This window comes from Ammospiza nelsoni, chromosome 6 (genome assembly GCF_027579445.1).
Source record: "Ammospiza nelsoni isolate bAmmNel1 chromosome 6, bAmmNel1.pri, whole genome shotgun sequence".
NCBI lineage: Eukaryota > Metazoa > Chordata > Aves > Passeriformes > Passerellidae > Ammospiza > Ammospiza nelsoni.
In genome coordinates, this window is record NC_080638.1 from 6,658,981 (window position 1) to 6,686,709 (window position 27,729).

The window sequence follows — 27,729 nt, forward strand, 5'->3', positions numbered from 1 at the left end:
AGACACAAATAAACAACACTGGTACTTTACTTGTTTTAATAAAACTTCTGTTCTCATTATACAAGACACAGGTAGTCACTGAAATGTGCCTTTTTTATCCTTCAATTAATTAAATTCTACTACTAATGTACCTATCAGCATATATGAAACAACGCAGAGCAATCTCCATCAGAATTCCACCAGAAAAGATGGTATGGTGAAATACACACATTAAGTCATGCAACCAGCTGTAATAAATAAAGAATCAAAATTTTAGGACCTACAAAATCTATTTTCTACTTTGAAATGGCACACATTGGCCTTTTCACAGTTTTCTAACTCCAAACACTTATTTTTAAAAAGGGAAACTTCACAGAGAGATTAATTGAGGTCTCCTGAAGCATAATTGGGAACTTGAAAAACTTGAGGGAAAGCCATAGATAATTTGCTTGACATCCCTTGAAGTACATGAAATAAAATGCTACAGCACATATTGTTCAAGACAAATGTACAGACTTTGGACCTATACTTGAATTAATGGTTTCTGAAATCAGCCTTCTGGAATTTAAAAAAAACAAACATCTAGGTCTTGCACTGCTCTTTTCCAAAATACAGGTCTACAGAAATTTGGGATTCATTAAAACATGCCCATCTGGATTCTGGTCTCACTTTTTCTTTCTATTCACTTCCCACAGTGTGTTATTTCCTGCCTGTGAAGCCCATGGCTGTGGCACCACAAAAAAGAAATCCTGCATCAAGTTAAGAGAAGCTGCCATCCCTGGCGAATGCTGCAGAGTAAAAATACCACTTTTAATTAGGATTCTGACAGATCCCTGTGAGAAGCAGAGCTGGAGCCCACTGCAAGCACAGACCAAGGGTTTTCCCCTCAGGTAACATTACAGAGAAACCCAGAGTAACCCACTTATCTTACAAGCAGCAACACTTGCAAGATGAAGAGCTACTGACAAAAACACAGAATGATACTAAATATAAAGGATTCATCTCAGCAATGCTAGAAGGGAGGAAAAAATGGAAAATAGAATATTGTAAAAGGAAAAGTAAGTTTTAAAATAAATATTTCAAGATTTAAACTAATAGTAGGAAAGCCTATAAATCATCTTTACAATCTCTCCCATTCCAAACATCCATCAGCTCCAAATATATGCCTATTACCAGGTCTTCAGCATACATTATGGGATAAAGAGGACTGTAGAAATCTAATTTAATACTGCAGGGAAGAGATGCCAGAGAAAGGGTTAGAGGAGTAGCATAAAATCCTGCAGAGGATTGAATTTTTCTGTGAGACTAACTATAGCTCTGCACAGTATGATTTTGTATAAAATGACATATAACACCAAGCCAAGGCAGCCAAACCAAAGGTTACCTTCCTCTCAATTTCTGTCTCCCTGCTTGGGGCCAGGAACCCAAGGATTTAAGGCACTGGAGTGTAAGAAAGGCAAGCCTAAATAAAAGGCACAGCAGATCATAAAAATATTATACAGTACAGTAATAACAAAAAAATGCAACTGGACAGGTTTTCCTGAAAGATAAAATAGTTCCTGTGTTTTCTGTTCTATTTCAGGTATGAAATAATGAAAAATAATAATTTGGACGAGTCTGTAGAGCACAGTGCAAAGAGTGTTTGTTAGTGAGCTCATCACAGTGAGGACAGGCTCTCAGAATCACTGGTATTTGTGACATTGCTCTGCAATCTTCCCACTGCAATAACTGCCTGTAAACCATACAATATCAGACTCAAACTCTAGAAGCCACTTTTTCTCCACCAGATTATTTCTCTCCTTTTATGTCTGCTTTGTGGCCACTTTATCAATGTCCAGAGACCTCCTCAGGCCCTGCAGCACCAGCAGCTACTCAGATTCTTTGAGTTGCCATTTGAAAGGGGCAGGAGTGGATTCACACAATCGCAGCCAAGTCCACCAGTCAAAGCTGTGTTTCAATGTTGTGTTCTTTCTATCAAATTGCTAGGTGTTGCACAAGGGACAAGACAAAACTTAGGGCATAAGCCTACACCAAGTTGTTGTGTTTTGTGTGCACTTTGAATAGTCAGGATTGCAGTTTTTCTTTCATTCATAGTCAGCAGAAGAGGGTATGATGATGTGCATAGCCTGGGGTGGGGAACTTACTTGCTTCCCAGTAAGTTTCTTCTCTGTACAAATCTGAGACACATTTGTGATCAGCAGCAAGTCACAGCATTAAGCTACAGGGATATAGCCAGATAACAGCAGTTGTGATGGCAAGGATAAGAGAAGCCCTTTGTTCAGCTTTTTCCTTCAACAAGGTAAGTTCAGATTCTCCTTGTATTTTAGCAGTTCAGAATTAACCCTCCCAGCACAGCAGAATTTTTCTTTAAGTTCAGCATTCTGTGCTTATTAAAATTTCATCATAAAGTTCCTAGAAAATAAGACTTGCAAATAGTGCCCAGCACGGCCTCACTGACAAATACCCTGGCAAGCACTGGACCATCAGAGACGGGCAGTGCAATCCTTCAGGTCATGGAGAGCAACATCTAAGTACAGACAGCAGAGAAGCAGCAAGGTAAGTGGAGGAGAGGAAAACTGGAAATCTGAAGGAGAAGTCTAAGAAACACAGAAAGGCATTTTATGCATAACAGAGGGTACACATGTGGAATCATACAGTGGAAGTAGAAGTGCAGAAACCATATGAGCTTGAAAAACACTCTGAGGCACTAAGAGTAAAACTTGCTAGGTCTAATCTATTGATACATTCAAAACTCTGCCTACCAGACTGTCAGAATTCAGGACATCCCTCTGTCTGTCCTGGATTGCCAGAACCCCTCCCAGGGGGCTCAGAGACCCTGGCACAGAGCCCAAGGCACCTGTGACTTTGATTATGACTCATGGAAAAAAATCACCAACCTTATATGAGGATCTGCAAGCCACGAAAGCCTAAGTAGAATAATTAATTAGTTTGCCACGGGGTGAAAAATAGATTTTTGGGGTTTTTAGAGCGGGGGTTCAGGGGGCAAGATGGAGGAATCTGGATGTGTCCAGCCTTTCTCCTTCTTCTTCTTCTTGGTCTCCATCTTCTGCTGTGATACTGGCACTTTGGGATTGGTTTAGAGTAGAAGCTCACTGTCTAACATAGGGGATAGGTATTGGGAAGTACCTGTAAGCACTGTATACATAGTTCTTAGTATAAAAAGATAACATTGCCCTGAGAGCAGTCAGTGTGCCTCTGTCTGACCTGATGAATGGACCTTGGCAGGCCAGAGAAAGAATTTTATAGATAAGAAACAATAAACAACCTTGAGAACGAGAACTGAAGAGCTCTGACTCCTTCTTGGACCACCGCGCTGGGAAAAGAGACTTTCTAACACATCCTGGGGTCACTGTGAGCAGCAGAAGTCCCCAGACCAGACACCTCAAACATTCCTTCTTTTGTACACACTTGTAAACACGCCCCACTCATGCAGAGTTCAAAACAGCCCAGCAAGAGTATGGGATGAAGAAGGGAGAAAACCCACCCATAACATCTGAAAGGCCAGAAGGATGAGCAAGAGTCAGAATTCCAGGCTTCTCTGGAAGGATCCAGCCTTAGGGCAGGGAGGGGGAAGAAGGAAAGCTCTTACCATTGTTACTGTTATCATCAACGAGGATGATCTCCTTGAGCAGGTGAGCAGGGGTGCGGTCGATGGCTGAGTGGATGGAGCGCAGGATCACCGAGAGCGCCTCGTTCACGAAAATGAACACAATGCTGACCTCGGGGAGGCTCTCAGGAAACGTCAGGTTCCTGCACCTACAGGGAAAGGTTGAAGGAAAAGAAAATACATAAATTTTTGGCAGCCGCAATGCAAACGAAAACTATTTCAGAGAAATCTACTCCCAGTTATAAGAACATATGAAAGATACAAAAAGAACATGCTGCTACTAAAGCTAAGACAGATGGTGCAGCCAGAAAAACCACATTAAAAAGTGGAAAACTTATCTGTAAGCACAGTCAAGGGGTTTAATCAGAAAGAGGAATACTCTCATAACATAGTGCATTTTTCTTTCCTTTTTCAAAAATAGATATTTCAGCCACATTCCAACTTGCTTATGGAAACAGCAGCATGGAAGTGCTGCCCACAACTTTAAAGCTCCTTAGTGTTTTATTGGGGTTTTTTCACCTCCTTCTTTCCAAAAAGGATTCAAATCTTTCAATTATATGAGTAGAAAGCTCTTTTACCACTTTACCTTTTTTAACTGTGAGCAAAATATTTGCTTTTCAATAAAGCCAGAACTTAATTGAGTAAAAGGAATTAATTATTTTCTGTGAAACTTTTAGTATTTTAATGCAATGTTTCTGATTTTTCCTCAGATTTGAAACTACTTACTAGGATGAAATCAGGCACAGGCTGACTCAAGCAGCATTTTTAGATAGACTTTGTAGATGGAAATGATTGATGTTAATGCTTTTGTCTGCCTCCTGACAACACTGAGTGGCTATCCTCTCCAGATGCCAGGGTTCACTACATCCAGGAACCCCTGGAAACTGTGGAAAGCACAACTAACAGCCAATGTTTTGCATACAGAAAGCGCAGAGAGATTCATTACTTTTACATAATGCTTGAATATGACTCCTTAACTAAATCTGTTCTTCAGTTCAAAGAGAAAAGTTCTTTTAGGATTTTGTATTTTAATTGGTGTAGCAAATAAGTACAAAGTAGTATCACAAAAGCATTCCTCTTCATGTGCTGGATGTTGTATAAAATTTAAGTTAAATCAAGATGATCAGTTTACTTCTCTGCTTTTAAGGGTTCTGGGAAAAAGTGCATAGGACACATGACATCCAAGCCAACTGAGATAGCACAATATTCAAAATTCAGCTGATCAACCAATTTTCTTAATTCAGTCATTGGTTTGAAAGTGATGGAAATCACATTAAAGAAGCTATTTAATAGTTTTGGGTCCTTTTCTCTTTGTCACCATACAAAAGAGTTATAAGGACATATAAAACAGAAAATAAAGTCTAGAAAAAGTAGTGACAGTTCAAGTCTTAAAAAGTGTACAGTATGTTTTTTAATAACCTGGTTCATACACCGTTTAGAAACAAATATGAAACCTCATTGTTGCAGAGATTCACAGCTTTTTGTTCCATGGTGTCAATACCAGAGGGAAATATTTAAAATGGTGTTTGGATTTACTGATTCCCACTTGTGGCTTGATCTTCTGCAGCACAAGACACCAAAACTTTCTTTCCCAAAACAGTTTGTATTTTGACTGGTGTTTTAATCCTCTATTCATTGGTAAGACAGCTTTCATCACCAGAATGAAAAGTTTTCTTTAAAGCATCCAGGAGTCGATTTTATGCAAAATAAAGCACTACCATAAGAGACAAGGGGAGCTGACTTTTTTTTCCAGAAGAAGAGCAAGGCAGCACTGCTTTTCTCTTTTAGCCAGTAGTGCAGGACTTAAAACCTTCAGCCAGGATGGAGGGAGCATGAGTTCAATCTTCTCCGGTCTCCCCAGAGAGCCAGCCACTAGCCAGCTTGGTATGATTATTTTCAGGCCCCCTTTTCAGAGTCATTTCACTTTCTGTGGAGCAATTAAACTAAGCTGGAGTGATACCAAGTCTCTCTGACCTTATGTTTAGGGTAAATCCCTTGGAGGAAGAACCTGCAGCACATGTTCAAATAGAGGTTTATGCATTTTAAACCCTAAACTCCACTCTTCATGGCTATTGCAAATCTAAATTATAATGCCACGAAAATTCTTGTGATCACTTTTTTCTTTCTTTTGCAAGATAATATTTATTATTTCCTTTTTACTAGTGACAATCTGCTGAAGAAACAAAGTCATTTTCACAGAGTCTACAAGTCAGGCGTCAGGGCAATTTTCTATGATGCCACACAATCACATGATGGATGAGGTTGGAATGGGCCTCGGGAAGGCATCCTGTCCAAGCCTTGCTTCAGCAGAGTCCCCTAGAGCCAGCTGCCCAGGAACAGCATCTTCCTGCAGCAGCATCTTCAGACAGGATTGGGATGCCTCCAATGAGGCAAACTCTACAACCTGTCCTGCAGCTTGTGCCCTTTGCCTCTGGTCCTGCCTCTGGGCAGCACTGAGAAGAGCCTGGCTCTGCCCTCTTTGCAGCCTCCCTTCAGATATTTACCTTGATTACATCCCCTCTAAGCTTCCTCTTCTTTAGGCTAAACAGTCCCAATGCTACAGACACACGCTGGGGTAATCACACATCCTCTGAACAGAGAGAGACACGGCTGTCCCAGGATTCTCTTGGGAAGCTGTGAGAAAGCTCAGAGAAAGAATTTAAAAACAATTATTATCTCTCTTTCTGTAACTGTTTGTCACTGTCATATTTTCTGAAAAATCCTCTTTGCCCAGGATTCTTTTCCTGAGAAGCTGAGAAGCCTCTGAGAGAAATGAAAACAATAATTATTTAATTGCTTCTCTTTGTTTTGTTGTTTTGGAATGTGCCTTAGACATTGTTCACCAACTGGTCATTGTTTGATTGGTTTAATGTGAATTGTTTTAACTTAATCACCAATCACCATCAGCTGTGTCAGAATCTCTGAGTCAGTCACAAGTTTTTATTAGTCATTCTTGTTAACCCTTCTGTCTGTATCCTCCTCTTTCTTTAGTATAGATTTAGTATAGTATTCTTAAATATAATATAATATCATATCATATATCATATCATAATACATCAGCCTTCTGAGAACACAGAGTCAAATTCTCATCTCTTCCCTCATCCTGAAAACCTCACAAATACCACAACTGTTGTTTATAGATATGGTTCTCCAGAGTGTGCTATTCATAGTTCACCACTAGTGTAAGAGAAGATTCCTAAAGGCCAGTCAGGTCTTAGGACCACCATTGTTTCCATAAGAACTGTAGATTTCTAATAATAAAGTGCCTTTTCATGCCTCCTGATGATGGAGTCTCTGTGTCACCTTTGGCTGTCCCCAGTACCCCTTTGGTGATAACACATCTGTTTCACATCTTCTTAAGGAGAAAAGATGGTATCCACAACTGCCTCCTGTACCCCAGAGTGAGTATTTTAACCTCTGAAACTGTTCCTTAAAAGAAGATCACCTTCAGTGTTGAACAAGCTCTGAAATTCCTGCTTAAAACAATCTCTAAAAGCCCTGCCCAGATGACTGAGTAGTTGAAATAGCTATAAATTTACTTGGGCTGAGCACTATCAAACCTGAGGCAAATCTTCAACAAATGTGAGTTTTAGGGACCATCAGGTTTAACTGGCATTTCACAGAAGGATTTCCATGTACATATTTCATGCTCAAAGTGGCTGGGAGACCTCTTTACTTATAATCACATAATAATTCTTAAATACTAACACTCAAAGTTTTCCTAAAGATGCTAAAATTATTACAGATCTTGGTCCTTGAAGAACAGACCTGTTCATGCCAAATGGTGTGTATGCATCCAAATTTTGAAAATTTGTCTTCAAATAGACTATGAACTAGTTGACAGGTCTAAAGCTACTAAAATAATCTTCAGTATTATCCTTTAAAGAACCTACAATGCTTGTTATTTTAGTGATGTGCTTGCAGTCAAAATGAACAAATATGAAATGGTCCAGCAAACAAATCTACAGCCAATTTATCTTTTATCTGTCTACTTTAGGCATGGTAATATTTGTTATCTTCAGCCATAACAATGCACAAAGATAAAATGATACTCTAGCAAAAAGTAAAACTCCATCTGGTAAGATATGGTACCTGTTAAATAATTAGGAAAAACTGAGGGATTTTTGAAAATACTTTGAATGGCAATAAAAGTATATTGAAAATAGTTCAAAGAAGTTGCTTCCTTAAATACTGGTGGTTTTTTCTCCTCTGTCAATTAAGCTGAGCTTGAGATAAATGTAAAATATAATATTGCAATCAACTAGTGAAAAATTATATTCCAAAAAGGTTCTTGATGACAAAACAACCCTCAATGCACTGCTTCCCTGCCATAAATCCATGCATAAACTGACATGCTCAAACAAAATTTCTGCTCTGATGAGTCTTCCATCCATTTAAAATAAACTATTTGTATTGGTTTTCCCAACTGCATTCATTTACATCTTGCATATTTGCAATTTTTTATCACTCTGGACAAAATTTTTTATTGCTGGCAACTTGTACAGACAAGAGCAATGATTTCAATCCTGTGGATGCAATTTGATTCCCTTTTTGTACCACCATGTCTTAAAAAATAACTACAGATGACTTGAGAGAACAGAATTAGACTCCTGTTTTATCTAATTTCTTTAGTCTTTTCAAGAAGACTAATTTTCAAGGAGGGTTGATCCCTGAACTGAGTTCATGTTTTCTTTTTTTTTTTCCCATTCGGACTCATTTATTATCTTTACTTCCAGCTCAAATTCACTTTTTGTTTCAGTGTGTCTGTACATTTCAGAAAAACACCTTTTCCTCTCTACATAATTTTCTGTATCAGCTGATGATACTAAAAATGACCTACTTTTTTTTTTCTTTTAATTTAAACAAATCAGAATTAACTCAGCCCCAGATCCTGCACAGAATGTAAAGCGCTTGTGCTTCCACCGAATTTCAAATACAGATTCCAAACGGCACTTACAGCTGCAATAGTGAGTATTGCTTCAACAAAGCTAAAAATTACAGCCAGCAAAACCCACTCCACTCAATTACACTGGGCTAATAGCACTAAAGCAGCAGTTGCCATGGTTACCAGGAATTTAGAGAAACTCCTGGTGTTCTATTTCAAGCACAGCTCTGGTAAATGGAGAGCAGCATATATTATGAAGCTTCTTTCAAATATTTGTCCACAAGAAAACTCTATTCATCTATGCACTGTGATAATTCAATTTAGCCAGTCATTAGCCATTAGAATTAGTTTAGCATAACTATGCTTTAAAGTAGCAAAGCAAAATTTATTTTCTGTATTAATAACTTATCTCTGAGACTGTCTACAAATATGTACATAATTATGAACTCAAATTATTTTCTGCAAGCTTTGAAAAACTTTAACCAACAGTATCAGATCAAACAATAGTAAAACCCCGTGTTTTTGTTTAGAAAAGAAATTGTAGCATATATTCCACTTTTTTTTTCTTGTTTTGATGGTTTTGGGGTTTTTTTAGTTGTTTTTTGTTGAATACAAGATGCAATCAAGATGTTACTAAAAATGTTTGGGGTTAAAGTGTTGTTTTAGAAACAACACTTTAAGGAACAAGTATATGGGAGCAAGTTTTAGTTCCAACAAGGTAAGAATTTCTCAGAAGCGCAAGCAGAAACAGAATTGTACTGGTAACATTTTGTCCACAGCCAAAATGGCCAACAGAAGTTCAAAATACATGGGAGTAAGAAAAACCAAAACATTCTGGCATAAATGAAATAAGTAGCAGCAAAACTCTGGGAAAAGAACTGAGTATTGTAATGTCAGCAATGAAGAGAGATGGAAGACTGATTTGGTGATCAGAATCTGATTTATTGTGGGACTCAAACATTTATATACTATTTTAGGGGGGCTAGTAGTGTTTTACTACAATGATTGGGTTAATAATCACATAAACAAACTTACAAATTTTAAACATCTCTTGCTTGCAGAAGTCTGATGTAATTTCCTTTTTTCAGTAAACCTGTCTGATGCAATCTTCTTGCAATCCTCAAAGCTCTGTTTGCTATTGCCAAGGCATCCTGTTATCAAATCTCTTATGTTAACTACATCCAAAGTCCATCATCTGTCTTGTGTCCCCCAGCATCCCAACACTGCAAGAACTCCTGCACAACTATTTTTGTATTTATGTTTATAATTTCATTGTGTGATCATACTTCATTTTTCCTTTTGCTATGATCAGTATTTTAAATGCTAACTGAGCTATGCCAACCAGGCTGGCATTGAACAGCATATAATGAGGTCTTTTTTTCCTGTATAAGGGTATATCACCATTAACTTGGGCTATTAGAGCAGCCTGAAGACAGCAGCAGATTTGATATCACTGCCAGTGATATCAAACACTTGTAGAGCAGCCATTTGAGGTACATCTCAACAGGAAAAGCAAAGCAAGGCTGAGCTCAGAATCCCAGAGGGATTCTGCTGGGAACCAATCTCATGGCAAAGGTGAGATGAGAAAGAGAAGAATCAGAGGTAGAGAGATACGTAAAAGAGAGCATGAAACAGGACAGCAGGAAAGATTAGGTATTTAACAGGAATGCTGAATACTCTGGAAATTTTAGAAGTTCTGTCCAAAACAATACATTATATGTACTGTATGTACTTTGTGCTCTTTTTAAATGGCTCCTTCGAAACATCAAAACCAACAAGCAATATTCATGTTCTCTTTTACCACTGGCAACAAAAGAACTTGGTCAGAAATTAACAAGGAGCCATATCCATCACTAACATACACCCAGCAGAGCAGAACTGTTTCACAGGGACATGTGGGGGCAAAGGTTTACAGAATGCAACTCTGGAGAAGCTGGCTCTTGGGGAGAAATAGAGAATACATACAAAAGCCCAGCCTGAACCTCACTATTTGAAATTAATGATTTTTCTTATATCAATTTTAAAGGAAAAAAATATAGAAGTCTGATGCATGTCACATCCAGGATTGTGTTTGCCACCGTAAGACTAATGGACATTTTGGACAAGTGAACATACATGAAAAACTTTTTTCCCAAACCACATCACTGTCCTCAACTAGCCAATGCTTGATTTTTCTTCCTTGTAGTCCTATCTGCATTCAGGGGATCTCTTGCCTTCTCTCTTTGTGCCCACTTTATCACAAACCTAATTTTGCTGTCTTCAAGGCTTCTACCACTGTCCCTTGCCAAACTGAGCCTCTAAATAATCAGTTTAGGAGCAGTGAATTGTTTGAAAGAAGTGCTTACAAAATAGCCAAAGCCCTTCTCTGCATCGGAAACAGGACCTCTCCTCTGCACTTTTCCAGATGACAAACTTTCAGCCAGGAAAAGGGCAAACCCACATGCTATACCATGCTATTTGACAATCTCCAAAGAATTCAAACATCTGAGCTTTAAATGCTTCTTTTGCCTTCTACCCTTCATGCCTTTGCTTATCTCTTTTGCTTCTTTGCTTTCTTCCAGTCAGTTACACTGACTGAAAAGGTTGCTTTGCATTTACTGGCCAGGTTTGTTTGTATCAGACAGTCTGTGCAGGAGCCAGACCCTTTGAAACAGCTCCTCTGCTGGGATCCTGCTGCAAACCTCCTTTCCTGCTATGCCTCCCTCGCTCATCACATAATCAAAGAAGAATATTACCTCCCTCTCCCATGTGTGCTTCAGCACAATGGATCAGGCAACAAAAATTTACAAGCCAACAAAGTAGACTCTTAAGTACATCCACTCGAAAGGAGTTTGGGAGACAGTTTCAGGACCCCTAAATAACCTACATTGTTTCAATGAATTTCTGCATGAGCTTGTTTAATTCACATTTCACTCAAAACAATCTTTGTGGGTACTGGCTGCCCTACTAGAAGTAATGAGCACAACAGAATTATAACTAACACAGAACTATTATCCTCTGCTCCTGCATGCAGCAAGGGCAACACTACCTTCCTAAGTGCTTCCAGGCTAATTAGAGCTACTTGTCAGTCTGTGATGTAGATAAGGCTAACAGATGCACAGAATGTGGGGAACAGTACAGCACCCAGCTTCAGCAGCACAAAATTAGGTCCTGGCAGAGACAGTACTCCACAATAAACCCTGCACTGTCTACTGAGTATGGCAAAAACAGCCCACTTCACAGTGCAGTGATTACTTCAGGAGGCTAAAGTATCCAGGGCATCTCTTATTTGCTTCAAAGAGATTATTTTGGACTGTGCTGGGGACACCCTATGCTAGCAGAAATACTCACAGTGAAAAGGAGCTGAATTCAGAATGGGACAGGAGGCTCGTGGCTGTACAGAGGGTCAGAAACCACTCTGCAGTACCTAAAGCATGAGAAGGTCCTTCTGAAAGGTGTGAAAACTGCCACAGCTTGACCCAACTGCGCTCTGCTGGATGTTTCCAACCAATGTGATAATCTTTTTCTAGAGAGGCCAGAGTTCAGAGGCTTGGGCAGAGTGCACTGCCCTAACTGCTAAATGTGTTCTACTGCCTCTTCATGCCACCCACGCTGAAGGACTGGACAAGGCTGGATTTTTGCCCTCTCTTCCATCTGTGTTGCAGGTCCACAATCTCTAACTGTCCTCTTCTTTTGTCATGGCATTTAATGTTGACAATCTCAACCCTAGAGAATGCTGCATGTTATAATTTGGTGTTATTACACCAGTGGAATGGCCTTTATCTCTGTAGAACCTTGTAAAGACACGCTGAGCTCTCCTGCTAAGATATGTAGATGTGAATTCTCAGAGGACTGCAGGCAGAAAGGTCAAAGCTGAGTCATACCAGTATGATATAAAGGACTAATATCACAATTTTGGCAGATCACTTAATTCTCCTGCTCTCATCTGGGGCTAACAATCTGTGAACTTCCTTAGGTTTCAGTTCTAAATATTGTTGTCCTCCCAAATTCCTGTACTCCATACGATAGGTTCTGAATACAGATGACAGACCACCATTGAGCCCAGACAGAACTATGTGAGCTCTGCTCCTTTATCTACCTGTCACAAGCCTTTGCTGGGATGCCACTGCCATGCTGACTCTTGCAGAATCACTGCTAAATCCAGGCTAATGAGCTTGGTTGGACCTTGGCTAACTGTGCCCAGGTACTGTGGTTATATCTGGGCTTTCATGCATTTCTAGTCAGAACAGAAATACCACAACTGACTGATTCCAGCAAAGGTGGCTAACTTGGGCTCCATGTCACTTGCTGTAGGCTCTCTTCACACCACACTGTCCTTGGCCTTTAGGCTGTGCTGCTTGAGCCCAGTACCTGCCCAAGGATAATTTAAATACAGACAGGGGAAGTGACTTCTGCACTTGGCTTAAAAACCAGGGGCTAGAAATCCCCAAAACTGATTATTACACTGGGAACATACTTTCACAGGGTAGGTTTTTTCCCCCACAACATTCACACATGTGCTCTCACACAAATGAGAATTTGCTTGTTGGGAGCAGGAATTCTCTTTTCAACAACAGGACTTAGAGAACACCTGTAGCGCTGCACTCCACAGGGTGCTGTAGCTACAGCAAACAGTTTGCATACTGCCTGACAACACAATTCATTTTCCTCAGGGTCAGAACTTACTACATTCCAGTGTCTGAGTCTCTGCCTGCTCCACAGCCTAAAGGGTGCAGGGAACCTACCTGAGCTACCATTACTAAGCCATTATTTTGTACGTATGTGTCCCTAAACACACTGTGATGTCTGTCATGTTTCTGGCAGACAGTCAGCAAAGGATCAAAACTTGCTCAGGATTAGGCTCATGATTCATTTCTAACTAGAGTTTGTTTTAAAATCCTGACCTTAATTTATTTTCAGCTACAGTAACATTTTCTCTATATTTTAAATTTCTAAAACACAGCATTATAAAAAATTGATATTTAAATCATTCAGAAGAGTAATTTCAAAAGAGCCATAAGAACAGAAACATTTCTATTACTGATGTCTAGTTAAAAAGATTTCTTTTTCCTTCAGATCAGTCTACAATTAAAAAACAAAAAAAGAGACTGTCCCTACAGGCATTGCTAAACTGATTCAACCAAAACACAAATACAATTGCACGGACTTTGATTTCTTCAAAGTCAGTATTACAGCAAATCTGCAACAAAAATATTTCTACAATGCAATATATAATAAAACATAGCATAGATACTGCTAAAGTGCTGCCTGGAATGGTGTGCATATATTTTTGCTATCATCAACTTAATGTGCAGCAAAACGCACTACTGCTTTAGTTATTAAAATGTTTGGTTAGAATAAGTGCATACAATCACATTTGATTCACCAAGTACCCAGCACATTTATTTTAATGATTTCTTTTTTTAATGAGCTGCAAAACAAGCAGTTTTCCCTCCACCTGCTTCTCCATCTCCAGAGCTGCTGCTTGTTCAAAGCATCAGATATATCACCAATGCTTCAAAAAGTTTGAGCACTAACTGTCCCTGTGAACAGTGCTGCCCAAACAGGCCCCAGATGCACTGAAGGGAAGGCTGTTCCCTTTTCTGCTCCCATCCAACTCCCCAAGCCATTGTGGAATAACCCCGGATGTGTTCACCCTGCCTGGCAGGCATGACTGCCAGCAGAGACCTGCCCAAGGAGGATCCCTGGGCTTTCAGTGCTTGGCTCAAAGGTGTATTTCACCACTGAAACTCACCAGCTTCACCTGCCAAGCGACCTTAATCAGGCAATTCTGTGCTTACAAAGAGAGCAGCTCTTATTTAGCCAATTATCTGATAAAACTGAAAACTGGCATTAAAAGGTTCTTCTTTTAGCAAAAAAAACACACCTGCTATCTAATATAAATTGTAGGTGAGATAAAGCTTCCAACAGATGCTGAAGAATTGTTCATGAATACTTAGTGGGACTTTAACAGAACTGACTTTGGGCTCAGCAGTGCTTCAGAAGACAATTAAAATGTACAGCATTCATCTGTTTGATAGAAATTACTCGTTCTGGCTGTTACCTGTGCCCAGACCTAGGAGGAAAGCCTTGCAGGTGGAGAAGAGCTGGAAGGCCATAGTGTGGCCCTGTAGGTGGAGAAGAACTGGAAGGCCACAGTGTGGCCCTGTAGGTGGAGAAGAACTGGAAGGCCACAGTGTGGGCCTGTGTTGTTATCATATTTCTAGAGTCCCATACCTCCTGGGTGGTTTTCTCACAGCTCCTCGACTCAAAGGCCATGTTTCCCCACAGCTTCTTGACTCAAAGGCCATAATCTAACACAGCTCCTGGCTGCCACAGCTCCTTGATTCAATAGCCATACTTCTCCACAGCTCTAGTCTGTCCCACAGCTCTTGGCTGTCTTATCGTCTGCAACTCTCATCCCACAGCTCTTGGCTGTCTTATCTTCTGCAACTCTCAGGCTGCCTAATCTCTTCCACAGCTCTTGGCTGCCACAGGTCTCGGCTGTCCTATCTTCTATCATGTCAGGGTCACCACTTGTTGTTATCATATTTCTAGAGCCCCATACCTTCTGGGTGGTTTTCTCATAATCAGCTCTTCACAGCAGTGTTGTTCCTGCTTCTTCGTCAGGGCTCCTCCAAGGCTCTCCCTGACCAGCCAACCTACCCCCTTTTATCCCAGTTATCTTCACCAGCCACAGCTGCTGCCCAACTAAGGACATCACAGCTGCGGCCCATCTAGAACAACTAGGACTGGGGCAAGGCCACTTATACAATACATAGATTTTACCGAGACTCATAGGCCACTTATACAATACATAGATTTTACTATGGCTCAAAGGCCACCTATACAATACATACTAAGATTCAATGGCCACCTATAGGCCTGCAGGTGGAGAAGAGCTGGAAGGGCACAGTGTGGCCCTGTAGGTGGAGAAGAGCTGGAAGGGCACAGTGTGGCCCTGTAGGTGGAGAAGAGCTGGAAGGCCACAGTGTGGCCCTGTAGGTGGAGAAGAGCTGGAAGGCCACAGTGTGGGCCGACAGGTGGAAACGAAAGGCCGCAGTGTGGGCCCACAGGGGATGAAGAGCTGGAAGGCCGTAGTGGGGCCTGCAGGGAGGGCACCCCAGGACTCACGCGCTGGGCCGCAGGTCCGGCAGGGCCCTGTCCAGCGGCAGGCGGTCGCTCAGGTAGGCGTTGTAGCCGTAGTACTGGAACTGCTTCAGGGCCAGCCTCCTGTTCTCAGGGCTCAGCTCCTGCCCCCAGTGAGCAAAGAGAGACGAGTCCGTGAACGCTTCTGCAGGGCTGTCTTCCAATTTTGGTGGAGCTTCTACGAGAGACAAAGACAAAAGGAAACAGTAAGGATCTGCTATTTTAAAAAGTGCAACTTCAGCTCCACTTGCTGCCTGTAAGTCTTTCCATGACACGCCCTCACATACTCTTGTGCAGGTGTAACTATTAGCACGTAAGGCTCAAAATTTAATAGTCAAATAAAGTTAGGTAGAAACAATTATCTTTTATCACAATCTGACTAAAGGCCAGGACTGATAAATCTAAATGAATTAAATTTCAGAAGGAGCTTTATCGAAAAAGAATGCTATTTTGCTTTTATATACTAAGATGAAATATTTAATTTCAGCCTGGATTATCTTGCTAGGAAACGACTGAAGTTTTGAAGAGGAAAAAAAGAATCTGTACAGAGTGCACAAAACAGCTGCCGAAGTTTGTGTGTAAATGAAGTTCTTTAAAACTACATATTCAACCCAGAGAAAATTCACTGTACTAGGCATCCGTGTTTAAATAGCAAACTAATTTCAGTCATGCAATAACTCTATGCTTCAGTTTACCAATCCAGCATATTTGAGTTTTCAGTCCATATTTAGGTGCATGCGATGATGCTACTGGGATCATCACTTTGTAGTATTTGCTTGATTAGAAAAGGTTTTCATTTCACAAGGCCACATCTCTGGCTGTAATGCCAAAACAGAGAGAAGAGGGAAAGATATACCTAGAACTCAATTAAGAAGAGCTCCAGTACAATGAAATCACAGCATTCATTCTCAATGTTTAGTTGCTCAAAAAGTCTGTTCAAGATGTCTTGTGAGCTCTCTGTGAGAGTCACATCACATAATCTAACCAAGAGAAGCCATTGTTTCTGTAAACACTTTACAATCCACAGCACACCAGTAAGGCAAGATCAAATGCCTTAACTGACTCAGATTTGTCAACAAGAGCCACACACACACACACACACACACACACACACTAAAAAATCTTTAACAGTGACCCAACCAAATGAAGAACTCTCCTTTCTAAAGGGCTGTACTTACAAACACAGAGACTTATGAAAATTAAAGTGAATCTTCTGAAAATCTGTCAATTGTCCCCAAAGTCCTCCTCAGCACCCAGAGCCACCTAAAGGCCTGGGAGCTGACTTAAACTTCATGGAAACACCTAAAGACAACAGTTTATGTACTAGCACAATATGCCATCAGAATCCCGACTCCCAAAGAATGTCACGAAGCATCCTTTGATCTCCTACTAGAAAGAACCCAAAATGCAAAAACATAAAATGAGAAGACTAGGTTATTTGATTTGTTCAAGATGTTCTCCTTTTTCCTTCTGACAACACTGACAGGAAACTAATGGCACTCACTTCCTACACCATGTTCCAACCTCTGTAAACATGAAATGTTTCTTTACTTGTCAAAGTAATGTCTCCGAGCCTGAATTCAGGAATCAGCTCCCACTCTTCAAAGATGAAAGACAAACTAAACCCTCAGTCAAAGGAGGAAACTACTCTGACAGGCCCTGCTACCACACAGATAAATGTCTGAGAGAGGAGCTTGGCAACTACACAAGTTGGATAAACTCAGATCATTTTAGAGGGTCCTAACTTGAAAAAGGCAGGATAGCATTTGAATACCACTTTAAAAATCACAGCAGCATGGGAGGTCACAGATCTCTCTGTCTTTTCATGGATAAAGAGCCATCCCAGAAACAACTACCTTCACAGACTCACACATATATTGAATATATTGAATTTTATCTAATGATTTTGTGAATCTCTTGCTGTTTTCTCATTGAAAAAGTGCTCAGTAATCCAGGTTATATCTCAGTTAAGATCTTCCAGTAATGGATATCTGTGAATTTAGTTTCCAAGTTCTACTAAACCACTTACCGAATGCAGTAATTTTTTGTATGCTAAGCAAACATGTTATTTCAATACATTGCTCTACAGGAAAAAAAAAAAAAAACATTAGCAGGAACTTCCAATTACAATTCCAATCAATGGAATTAACCTCGCATCTCTGATGACAAAGCCTTTCTTTCCTTTATTTGGCTGAAAACTCTTGGGGGAAGCAACTTTCTTCAGCCAGTCTCTCACAAGAAATAAAAATAATGATGACAGACCATCAGCTGCTTTTTAACTGGTCAACAAGTGCATTTGATGCCTTATCCTCAGTAAACAGGTGATGGCCTGAGGCCAGGCCTGCTTCCCACTTGCTCCTGCAGGTACAGAATGATGGCAGGGAGCAGAGGCCCAAAGGTGACCCATGAGCAGTACTGCCTGAAGCAACACTAGGCAGGCACATTCATCTGCTCAGTTAGTACCAAAAAGGAAAGATCAGTTCCATTTCTCCTGTGGGAAGAAAGCCTGCTACCTGCAGCACATCACTGCAAATGTTATCTGGAGGTCCTCCCTGTATTAACTTTACATACCATGCAAAACTGTATCCAGACACGAGCCTGATATTAACTCCTGGCAGACTGACTCCTTGCAGCTCAATCAATTAGCAGCAGAGATTTATTACATAGATGTCAGCTGGCTGCACACCTGGGCCAAAGAAGTCTCCTTCCAGAAGACTGGCTGGTCATGGTATCAGCCTGGAGTTGGTCACACACTGCTTACCTGAGCCAAAAACCCCACAGTTTTTTTCCAAAATCATCTGTCTCTCTTCAGCTCATACATTTCCTAGTTAAGCATTTAATGTTTATACAAATCCATTGCTTCATGTGATCTTTATGACCAGCTGCCAAGACAGAAATTCACTCTCCTCTTCCTATTGCTCATTCTATAAAATAAATCAGAGACACCAAATCAAAAGATACCACTGAGATAATAAGGGATAGACATTTGTTGTCTGATTGCTGCTTTGTTCTACGACCTCTGAAGAAAGCAAATCTTTTATTTATTACCAATTAACACAATCAATTAATAACTTTGATTTAATCTCCATTAAAGCCTTTGAAACTCATTGAGAGAGACCCATTTTTCAGCTCCATTCAGATTTCAACATGTCTTCCTAAGAAAAGTTACCATGAGCAGGTTTACAATTAAGAGAAAGGATCAAGTCAGAAAGGGTTGCAAAAATAGTTGCAGAGACAGATTCAGACATGCTGTTTGTTCTCACAAGTACCTAAGTTTCATTTTGGTTCTATCCCTTATTTGACTGCAGGTCTATTCACAAAAGCAGCAGTGTTTCACATCAAAGCTTTGCCATTGTGAAAACGCCTTCCTAGGAAACAAAACTGCTTTACAAAGCCTGCAGTGTAGCCTTATCTACTGATTTCATTAAATGGCAGTAACAAGAAGGTAGATAGAGTAAGTCAGCACAACCACCCTGTCTGAAAAAATACCCCTGTGTCAGCTGAAGACATCAATAGCTGCACTAAATGATACATGCTCAGGTGGAACAGGCTGCTCACATAAAGGAGAATGAGCTGGAAATGATGCCAGAGAGTGGGAGGAAAGGCTTTGATCATGATCTCCAGTGCCTGACCCTCTGATTTCCCAGCCCAGAGAGGAAGGAACAGGCCATGATTACAGAGATGATGCCACAGCTGTGCCTTGCCTCACCGTGCAAGGCGGACTCATGACGTGCTTTTCATGACCATCATGAAAGGCAAAACAAAGCTCAGCTCTCTCATGAGGCCTAATGGCCTCAAACTCTGGCTCTGGCTCCCAGCACTCAAAAGATCTATATTCTATGTCCTGCAGGCAGTAGCCTTTCAGCTTTCTGTGGAAGGAAGGAGCTTTTCATCCTTTTCCTCTACAGGTGCCCTTCATCTGTTCAGCAATCCATACCCTCTTGCCAGAGGCCGTTCAGTGTGACAGGTAAAAATCCCAGACTGGCATTGGATCACAGAGCCATGATACAGTGTTTAGAAGTGGAAAAACTTCACCTAAACTTTGTCACGCAGCAAGATACACAGAGGAAAATCACACTTTTAAAATCTATTGTAATTCATGAAAACACTTTATCAGCATTCTCAAAAATTGCAGTTTGACAATTCCTGTCTTGCAAGGCTGCTCCCAAGCAAGACCCTGCTATAAATCCTGTATCAGATGAGTGAACCTCCAAATGAAAACATCCTTGTTTGCAAGGTGTGGTGAAACACTGACAAGCAACAGCAGAAGCAGCTCACCAAGATGCACCACTGCATCAGCCACGGAGAAAAGTATACTCAGAGGACAAAAATTGAAAGTTACAGTAACAGATCTCCCCTCAAAGAAGTTATTTTACTTATTCTCTCACCTCCCAAAAAAATCACAATACTGCTGGCAAGGTGTCAACATCAATATAGCTTGGTGCTAAAAAGTGAACTTCACTGTTTTGAATATTCAAGTTAAGTTAATTCCTCTTGGCATTCTAGTCTTGTTCCCAAAGAAATGACTTCAGCAGAAGTGCTCCTAAGAAAAAAATGCAGTATCTAAGTGGGTTAAATCCTGCTACTGCTGCTTACTTACAGCTTAGTAAATCATACTGAAGTAGCCTGGGCTCCTCAGAGAGACTGACAGAGCCTGTCAGACTCTGTCTGCACAGATGACAGAGCAGCAGAACCCTAATCTTAAGAAAAAATAAACCTGATTCGAACTCCATACAAAACACACAACAATCCTGAGAGGATTCAGTCCATATCCAGTCTTTGCACACCCCAGCACACTCTGTAGTCAGTGTAAACAATGGACAGATGTAACCACTGTAGACAGACAGGGAATGGGGAAAAAACCCCAGCAAAAGAAAGGTGATCCTCTCCTCAACAGCTGTCAGGAAATCATGATAACACTATGAATAGTATACAGACAAAACTTTAAGGATTGAACTGTGTATGACAGCACATATTGAGAGAGTTTTGGCATTTCCTTCTATTTTAAAATTTTTTAGAACTTGAAACACAATTTATATGTTATTAATTTATATGCTATCTTGACTGCATTTTAAGCAGCCAATACATGCACATAATGCTATAAGCTATTAGCATGCTACTAACATATATTTTCATTTGTTTCTGTTAGGATTTTTTTCTGATAAATAATCCCATGCTTGTTGTGCATATTAGGGTGGAAATTCAGTCCAGTTCTGCTGCATAGTGTAGGTGTGAAAGAAGGGATTACAAATGACCTCACACTGATAAATCACAGTTGTACTAATTACCAAAGAACAGCCTTGGCCTTAATGGGTCACAGCTATGACTAATAAAGACAAGTGTGATAAAAGGGGTGGGTTGGCTGGTCAGGGAGAGCCTAGAGGAACAGGACCTAGAGGAAGAAGGCATGATCCAGAGAAACAAAACACAGAAGAGAGCTGCTGCTCCAGAAGCTCTGCTGTGAGACCAAGCTGGGTCTGATGGAGTTAGAGCCTGCAGTCACAGTCGAGCTAGGTAAAGCCTGTGCTCAGAGGCAGCAAGGAAATCCTTGCAGTCACGCTCCAGCAGGAATAGGCAGCAGTCAGAGTCTGCCAGAGACACCAACAGCAGGAGCTTGCTGGAGTCACTCAGCATGGCTAAAGATGAATAAACCAGGCCCCTTTCCACGTTGTTAAATGGGAGTCTGTGTCTTGGCTCATTTCTAGCCCTAACGAGAGGTCTGCTGCAACACTTGGCACCCAACAAGGACAGGCCTCCATGCAGAGGAGGTGGATGCTTCCTGCCCTGGCAGACTTTCATAACCCAACAGCTCCTAAAAAGTCATCTCACAAAAGTTACTTAACATCGAAGATGTCTGGAGATGACTCTCAAAACGCGCTCAGCGCTAGAGGGCAGTGTAAGAAACAGGAAAATTTGGGTCCTAAGAGAAATCTTAGGGTTTTGAGACTTCTAAAGAGCCGTCAGAATTACAAAGCAATAAATTACTCATTAACCAGCAAATTCCATTATAGTGGTTATTTCCTATAGGTAAGAAAAATGAAATTTTTATTATGCTATTGAGTCAATGCTAAACTATTTGATGTGGGTGCACACAAACAACACTTTATAGGAATAAGGCCTTTATAAGGGCTCTATATTTCTTCTGTATGCACTCCATCTGGCCTGTTCTGATCTGAGAACACTATAAATCCTGGGCACTGTTGTTCCTACTAGATATGTTCTCGCTACCAGCCTATTAAATTCCCCTTTAGCCATAACTGTGCCATGGATATGAATCAGGCCAGACAAATCCATGCATCATTCTGGCAAAGTTAACATAAAGTTACTACAAGCCTGGACAACTTGAAAACAGAGTAAAGGCTTCTAATTTACTGGAATGGGATGATCTAAAGAAATACAAATTTGCAAGTACAACCCATTTCCCCTCAGATGAAGACATAGAACTCTCTGACAGGTACCAATACTGCACTTTTAAGGCTTTCTGTATCCATTGACATCAATATTTTGTCAGGAACCAATTTTGTTTTCTCCATGCGTAAGATGTGTTTTCAAAAAACACACTATGAGGATATTAAAAACTAAGGAGTACCAAGTTCCAAGTCTTCCACTTTCTAAAACACAATTTTCAACTTGTCCTAAGAAATACCTCTCTGCATGCCTTCTACTTGGAAACCAGATTTTAAGACAGTATAAATTCATTTAAAGTAACATATAATTTCTTAACTACAGACCTCCAAAATAAAGAGTGCTCAGAATAATTATTTATTGACTATAATTTAAAGGATTACCTTTATTGACTATAACTTAAAGTTTCATTAAAAGAAGTAGGTATTTAATGGCAAAGTTATTTTCCTCATTTCAAATAATTCTGTACTTAAGGCCTTAACTTTAATCTGTAGGCAAACATACCACAATTTTTGGAATAACAGTCTAAAAATACAGTAATAATCTGCCAAAAACTGCCTGAAAATTGATTTGTTGATTTTTTTCAGTTGTGATACACAAATCCCAGTATCACAAACTGGGTGTAAGTGTAAGTGCCCTGAACCAGCAGTGGTACCCATAAAGGAAAGAGAAGAATGAGATGGGCACAATTGCCTCCCTAATTTTTCAGACAAGCAGAGTGACAGCCTTGTTTCAGGTCGTGGTTCTAGCTAGGAGGAATAAGGCCCCCTGCAATGCTGATTAGATCAGATTGTCAAGGAAAATGCTAAACCAATTTAAGCCAATAATCTCTGATCTGTGCAATTTTGTAAGAATTACTTCACTGGCCTAAAATGTTTCCTGTCTTGGATAAAAAAGACATGTTATCATCACACATAACTGCCATTCTTTTAATTAATTGTGATAATATTTTCAAAATGCCCAGGAAATTTTATTGTGGTGAACCCTATACAAATGAAAAGATACAAATTAAACACCAATTTTGCAAAACCAACAGTTTTTCATTAGGTTTGTTGATTACACTGAGTATTTTTTCCCACGTAAGATTGGAAGACAACAGAATTTCACAGATGAGAGACCAGTTAGCATCCTGGAAACAGAGCTGTGCCAAAAATTGAGATTGCTTCTACTTGATGCTGAGGCACAAAACTGAATTTCTAATGACGACTTTCCTCACTTCCTTATCACTGTGAAAGAAATAAGTGGAAACAGAGGAGATCCACATATAAAGCACAGTTTGCAAAGGCAACAGAATAAACCAGGCTCCACATTAGGGCTTGGGGTCTGAGACCTCTCAAAGACAAGCACAGGGAGTCCTCTGCAAGACAGAAGATAAGAAGGTTCACAATATTCCACTGATTGTAACTGCACGTGTTCCTAAATTTAGGCATCTGCTAATGGGCTTACTAAAAAAGGAAACTCATCTGCATTTAATGAATAGCAGCCCACATTTTTCTTGGGGATTAGTGGCGTTTGCATCAGTGCAGCTGAGAGGCTTAAAAAGCTCCGCGTGTTTTATATCCTAAACCCAAGTCTGTGTCACCTGGAGTAAACATGAAAGTCATTTAACTATTTTGAAAACCATTTTGCCAGGAGCGGTCAGGCTGTGACACAGCTAATTAGTCGTATATGTACAGCTTTTCTTTTTATACAGAGCTGAGTAATCACACCAAAAGTAAAGTTCACACAAGGAAACAGGACTAACTCTCTTCCACAGTCACCCAACTCAAAGCACTGAAAATAGGCTTCCTCTTTCAGTAATCACACAAGCTGATATTTTTCTCTGCTTGCCAGGCTATACTGAGCTCTCTCAGATTAGCTCTACTTCAAAAACTTCCATTCAGTTCTTTCAGTCCTCTGAGGAATTTTGTTTGGCCACTTCTTCGCAAACACAGAAGTTTTAGAGAGCAACAGCTCCCTCACTCAAGGCATCCTTTCCTTTTTTTCCTACGTGCTCCCAACATTGGACGTTGTGAGCTGCTCCACCCCTTCCACCACCCAGCATCTCAGCTCATTACACAAACACTCAGCCACCTGGGCCTCTGCTTGACAGGGCTCCCACTTCAAAAATACCTCTCAAACACTTGCAGGCATTGTTTGCACAGTGGAGCTACTGCCCACTGCCAGGAATTTTCCTAAGCTCTCCCAAGAGACAGACGAGTTTCAGTTTTAAAAGGAACCTGAAGAATTCTGAAGAACAGGGCTGCTCTGAAGAGCCAGCATGCTCTTCTATAAAAGCATCTTCCATTCTCAGGTGCCACTGCCCTTGTCATCCTGAAAGCACTGGGTGTAGACAAATGCAGCAGCAGGGAGCAGGTGTATTTCAAAGTTTTGTAAACTACACTTCAATTAAAAATTTTAAAAAAGTCAACTAAGCATAACATAGCTTCTCCTCTTGGCAGAAAAATATGAATGACAAATTAAAAGCATTCTCCCATCTTTGATACCAAGTAGATGATTTGTGCTAATGTTAACATCAATAATACACTGAGCCTACCAAGATGTCCAGAATTCTCCTTGACATAGTAGGAAAAATTAAAGAAAATGCAATCAAATTAAGTTCTGTGGTTTCACAGGCATTTGGGTAAATGATGTGAAATGATACTTCAGCTTAATTTTGGAAATGGGACAGTGAGTCAAAAACATGCTCAAAGGAGACAAAAAATACTTGTTTTCTCCAAAAAGGAGAAAACAAACGTGGACAAGCAGCAGTCTGCATCAACAGAAGGCAAAGAGGAACTTCTAGATGGCACCCAGCAAATACTTTGGTTTGCTATTATTCTCAGCTCACTCTCTATCCTACAATGAGGAACTTGGAGAAATATCTATTACCTGAGAATTTTCCTCTATTGTCATAATTTAAGAACAGCAAAAAATGGCTTCACACTTAGAGCATTCTGCATTTTCTCTGCAAATTTAAAAAGCAGAATACCTTTTAAAAAATATTTTTGAAATTGCATTAGGTAGACTGTTCCTCTGCTGCAGTTATGTGAAGAATGGGAACATCTGGCTGGCTGGTTACTTTTGTTTTGGTTTTTTGGGTTTTCTTGTCTGATTTTTTTTTTTAAGTCATCATAGTCCAGTCTGAATTTTAATTTTAAAAAAGAAAAAAGAAAACCCCAACAAAAAAAGGACAAAAAATACCTCAAACCCAAAATACAGCTAGATTAGAGAATGAAACAAACATAAAGCTAGAAATACAGTTTTAAACAGAAATAAGAAGCAAGAGGAAAAATGAGGAAGCCAAGAAAAACTGGACTTACTGCCAAAATAGGAAACTAAACGAAAATAATGGAAAATTTAATTTATTATGAAGGATACAATAGGCAATTTAGTTAGTAATTTCTCATCAAAAGACTACATATTTCCCTGCAGATCTCTGTGACTTTAGTGTGAGAAGCATTATTGAAAGGATCTGAGATTCACAAATCAACCTCTTGCAAATGTGCTACAGAAGAAGAGAAGTAGAAACATCTTCTAAGGTTTTATATTTATTACCTCTCCTGCAACATAAACCAAAGTTATACTTTGGTAAAATTCAGACACATCTTTCTTCCTCCTGTCCTCACCCCACACCTGATGATGAGCTTCTGGTAAACCCACAAAGCAAAAAGGATGAGAGGAAAAACAGCTCCATCCCTTACTGGCACATATTTTGGAGTTGTGCAAGAATTTTCTTGTATTTTTTTAATAACCCTGTGTATCATGCATCCTGAAGAGAAAATCAACTTGTTCATTTTGTCTAAGATAAAAATCAAGACTCTTTGCAAAGAATCATTCCAGCCCTCAGCAGCACAGCATCCCAATTTAATCCAGGTCAAAGGAGCACTCTGCCTCTTGCCCTGCACCTACAGAAACACCCACATCTCACTGAGTCTCTGTGTGCAGTGCTAAGAGGCACAGCTGCAGTGGCATCCATGGCAAAGCTGCTTGAGTGAGTGGGACACAAAGGAGTTCCTACTGATTTCTGGCAGGTAAAGATCTAGGAGAGCATTTAAAATATGCTCCTAGAGGTAAAATTCTCATCTAAGCTATATTAAAATGGACATGAGTAGAGATTGCTTTATATTTAAAAGCTGCAGAAGCATGCCACAGTTACATTTCATGTGCATTAAACAGAGGAGAGCACTTAGGAGATAGCTCATATACACATAATCCCAGAGAGGTGCTTACTAAGCCTAGCTGCTCTAAACTGAAACAGAATTATCCAGGAGTGTTAGCAAACATCAGCAAAATGCCTAAATAAAAAGGTAATTAAAACAGACTTTCACCAGTTTTGTATAATATCTTTAGTAGACAATCAGGGACTTTATCATTATTGCTTGTAGTAGAGACTATTTAGGATAGATACCAGAATATATTCTGATAAAACAGCTCAGAACTGTGAGATATTTAATTTTGAATTTCTACAGTGCTTTTAGGAATTGTTAAGCATGATACCAGATTTCATTAATCCCGAGGTCATGTCCAAAATGAGCAGTGTTTTTTTCATTTGCTCCACCTGCCCTGCAGGTGTTTGAAATCCACAGGGCTTGCAAATTAATTACTGATCAGTCATTGGGGTGGGATGGGCTAATCAAACTCCATTTGAAAAAGAAAAGAAAATAATGAAAAATTCATTTTACCATAAGAGTCAGGATATTAACTGCACAGTAGTAGTGACGGAAGAAGTTCTAGAAGCAGCCAGCTCTGAACAGAAGACTAGGGAGAAGCTGCTGTCCCTTTGGAATAACTGTTCATCAATAAAACCAGTGATTTTCTATATTCAAAGTGCAAGTAATTTTCTCTAACAGCAAATGAAGTTTCTTAACAGTTTGTTTCCAATTAATCTTTGCTCCTGGAGAAAAGCTGCCCTTTAATACTTTGACACTTAAACACAGTTGGCAGTCAAGTAAAGGTAACAGCAGCAAAGGCTCCAGAAATTTTGTAAACAAATCCTAGCTTGAGGCAATGTCAGAGAATTAAATGTTTTACCTGGAAAATGGAGTATGGAATATTTTCATCCAATAAAAAGAAATAATTATGAGATTAATTGAAGCAAATTAGAAAGCAGGAGGGAATTTCTCTGGCAGGAGAACTAAGGCTCATTGCCTTGGTCCTAACAAACAACTCCAAACCTTAGCCACAAGAAATTTCCCAACCCCCCCTAGTGCTACTTCATGTCCCTGGGGAAGAGGATTTGGTAAGCCTGCTGAGGAGGCACAGCTTCTTCCATGAGCAGAGCCACCATTTGGCTGGAATTTTGTAATGCCTCTACTTCCCTGTCCAACTGACCAAAATGCACCCATGCAACCTCTTTGCCTGTTTAGCCAATGGTCATTGTGTGACAGAGGTCAGCAGGTGCACAAGAGTTGGAGATTTTACTCCCAAGTTGCTTTTGCATGTTAAGTTCACTTACCACAAAAATATATCATTTGCATAATTAAGAGCTTAATGCTCCCAAGCAAGTTTTGGCTGGGTTACCCAGGGCCAAAAAACTTGCCAATGGATATTGAAACACTCCTGAAAGGAACAGACACTGACACCAAGGGAACTCCTACACTAGTTTGGCTCCATCCTAAGTTTTGGAAGAGCAGCCTGCTAAAAGGCTCAGCAGAGCAGTGTTTCTGACTGTTATCAGCATCTCTCTGCAGCTGCATCTCTGCCAATGTAGGAGTCTGAAAAG

At 40.1% G+C, this 27,729-nt stretch overlaps 1 protein-coding gene across 4 annotated transcripts in view; it reads right to left on the reverse strand.

Annotated features, from left to right (window-relative positions):
• The window catches only part of GALNT18 (polypeptide N-acetylgalactosaminyltransferase 18), a 222,538-nt gene that overhangs the window by 111,638 nt on the left and 83,171 nt on the right, over positions 1 to 27,729 (reverse strand). For all 4 annotated transcript variants that reach the window (XM_059475231.1, XM_059475229.1, XM_059475230.1 and 1 more), the window contains exons 3-4: positions 15,606 to 15,798; positions 3,590 to 3,756 (exon numbers count right to left, since the gene is read on the reverse strand). In XM_059475231.1, the coding sequence (XP_059331214.1) occupies positions 3,590 to 3,756; positions 15,606 to 15,798 (360 nt within the window). The remainder of the gene's footprint in view (positions 1 to 3,589; positions 3,757 to 15,605; positions 15,799 to 27,729) is intronic.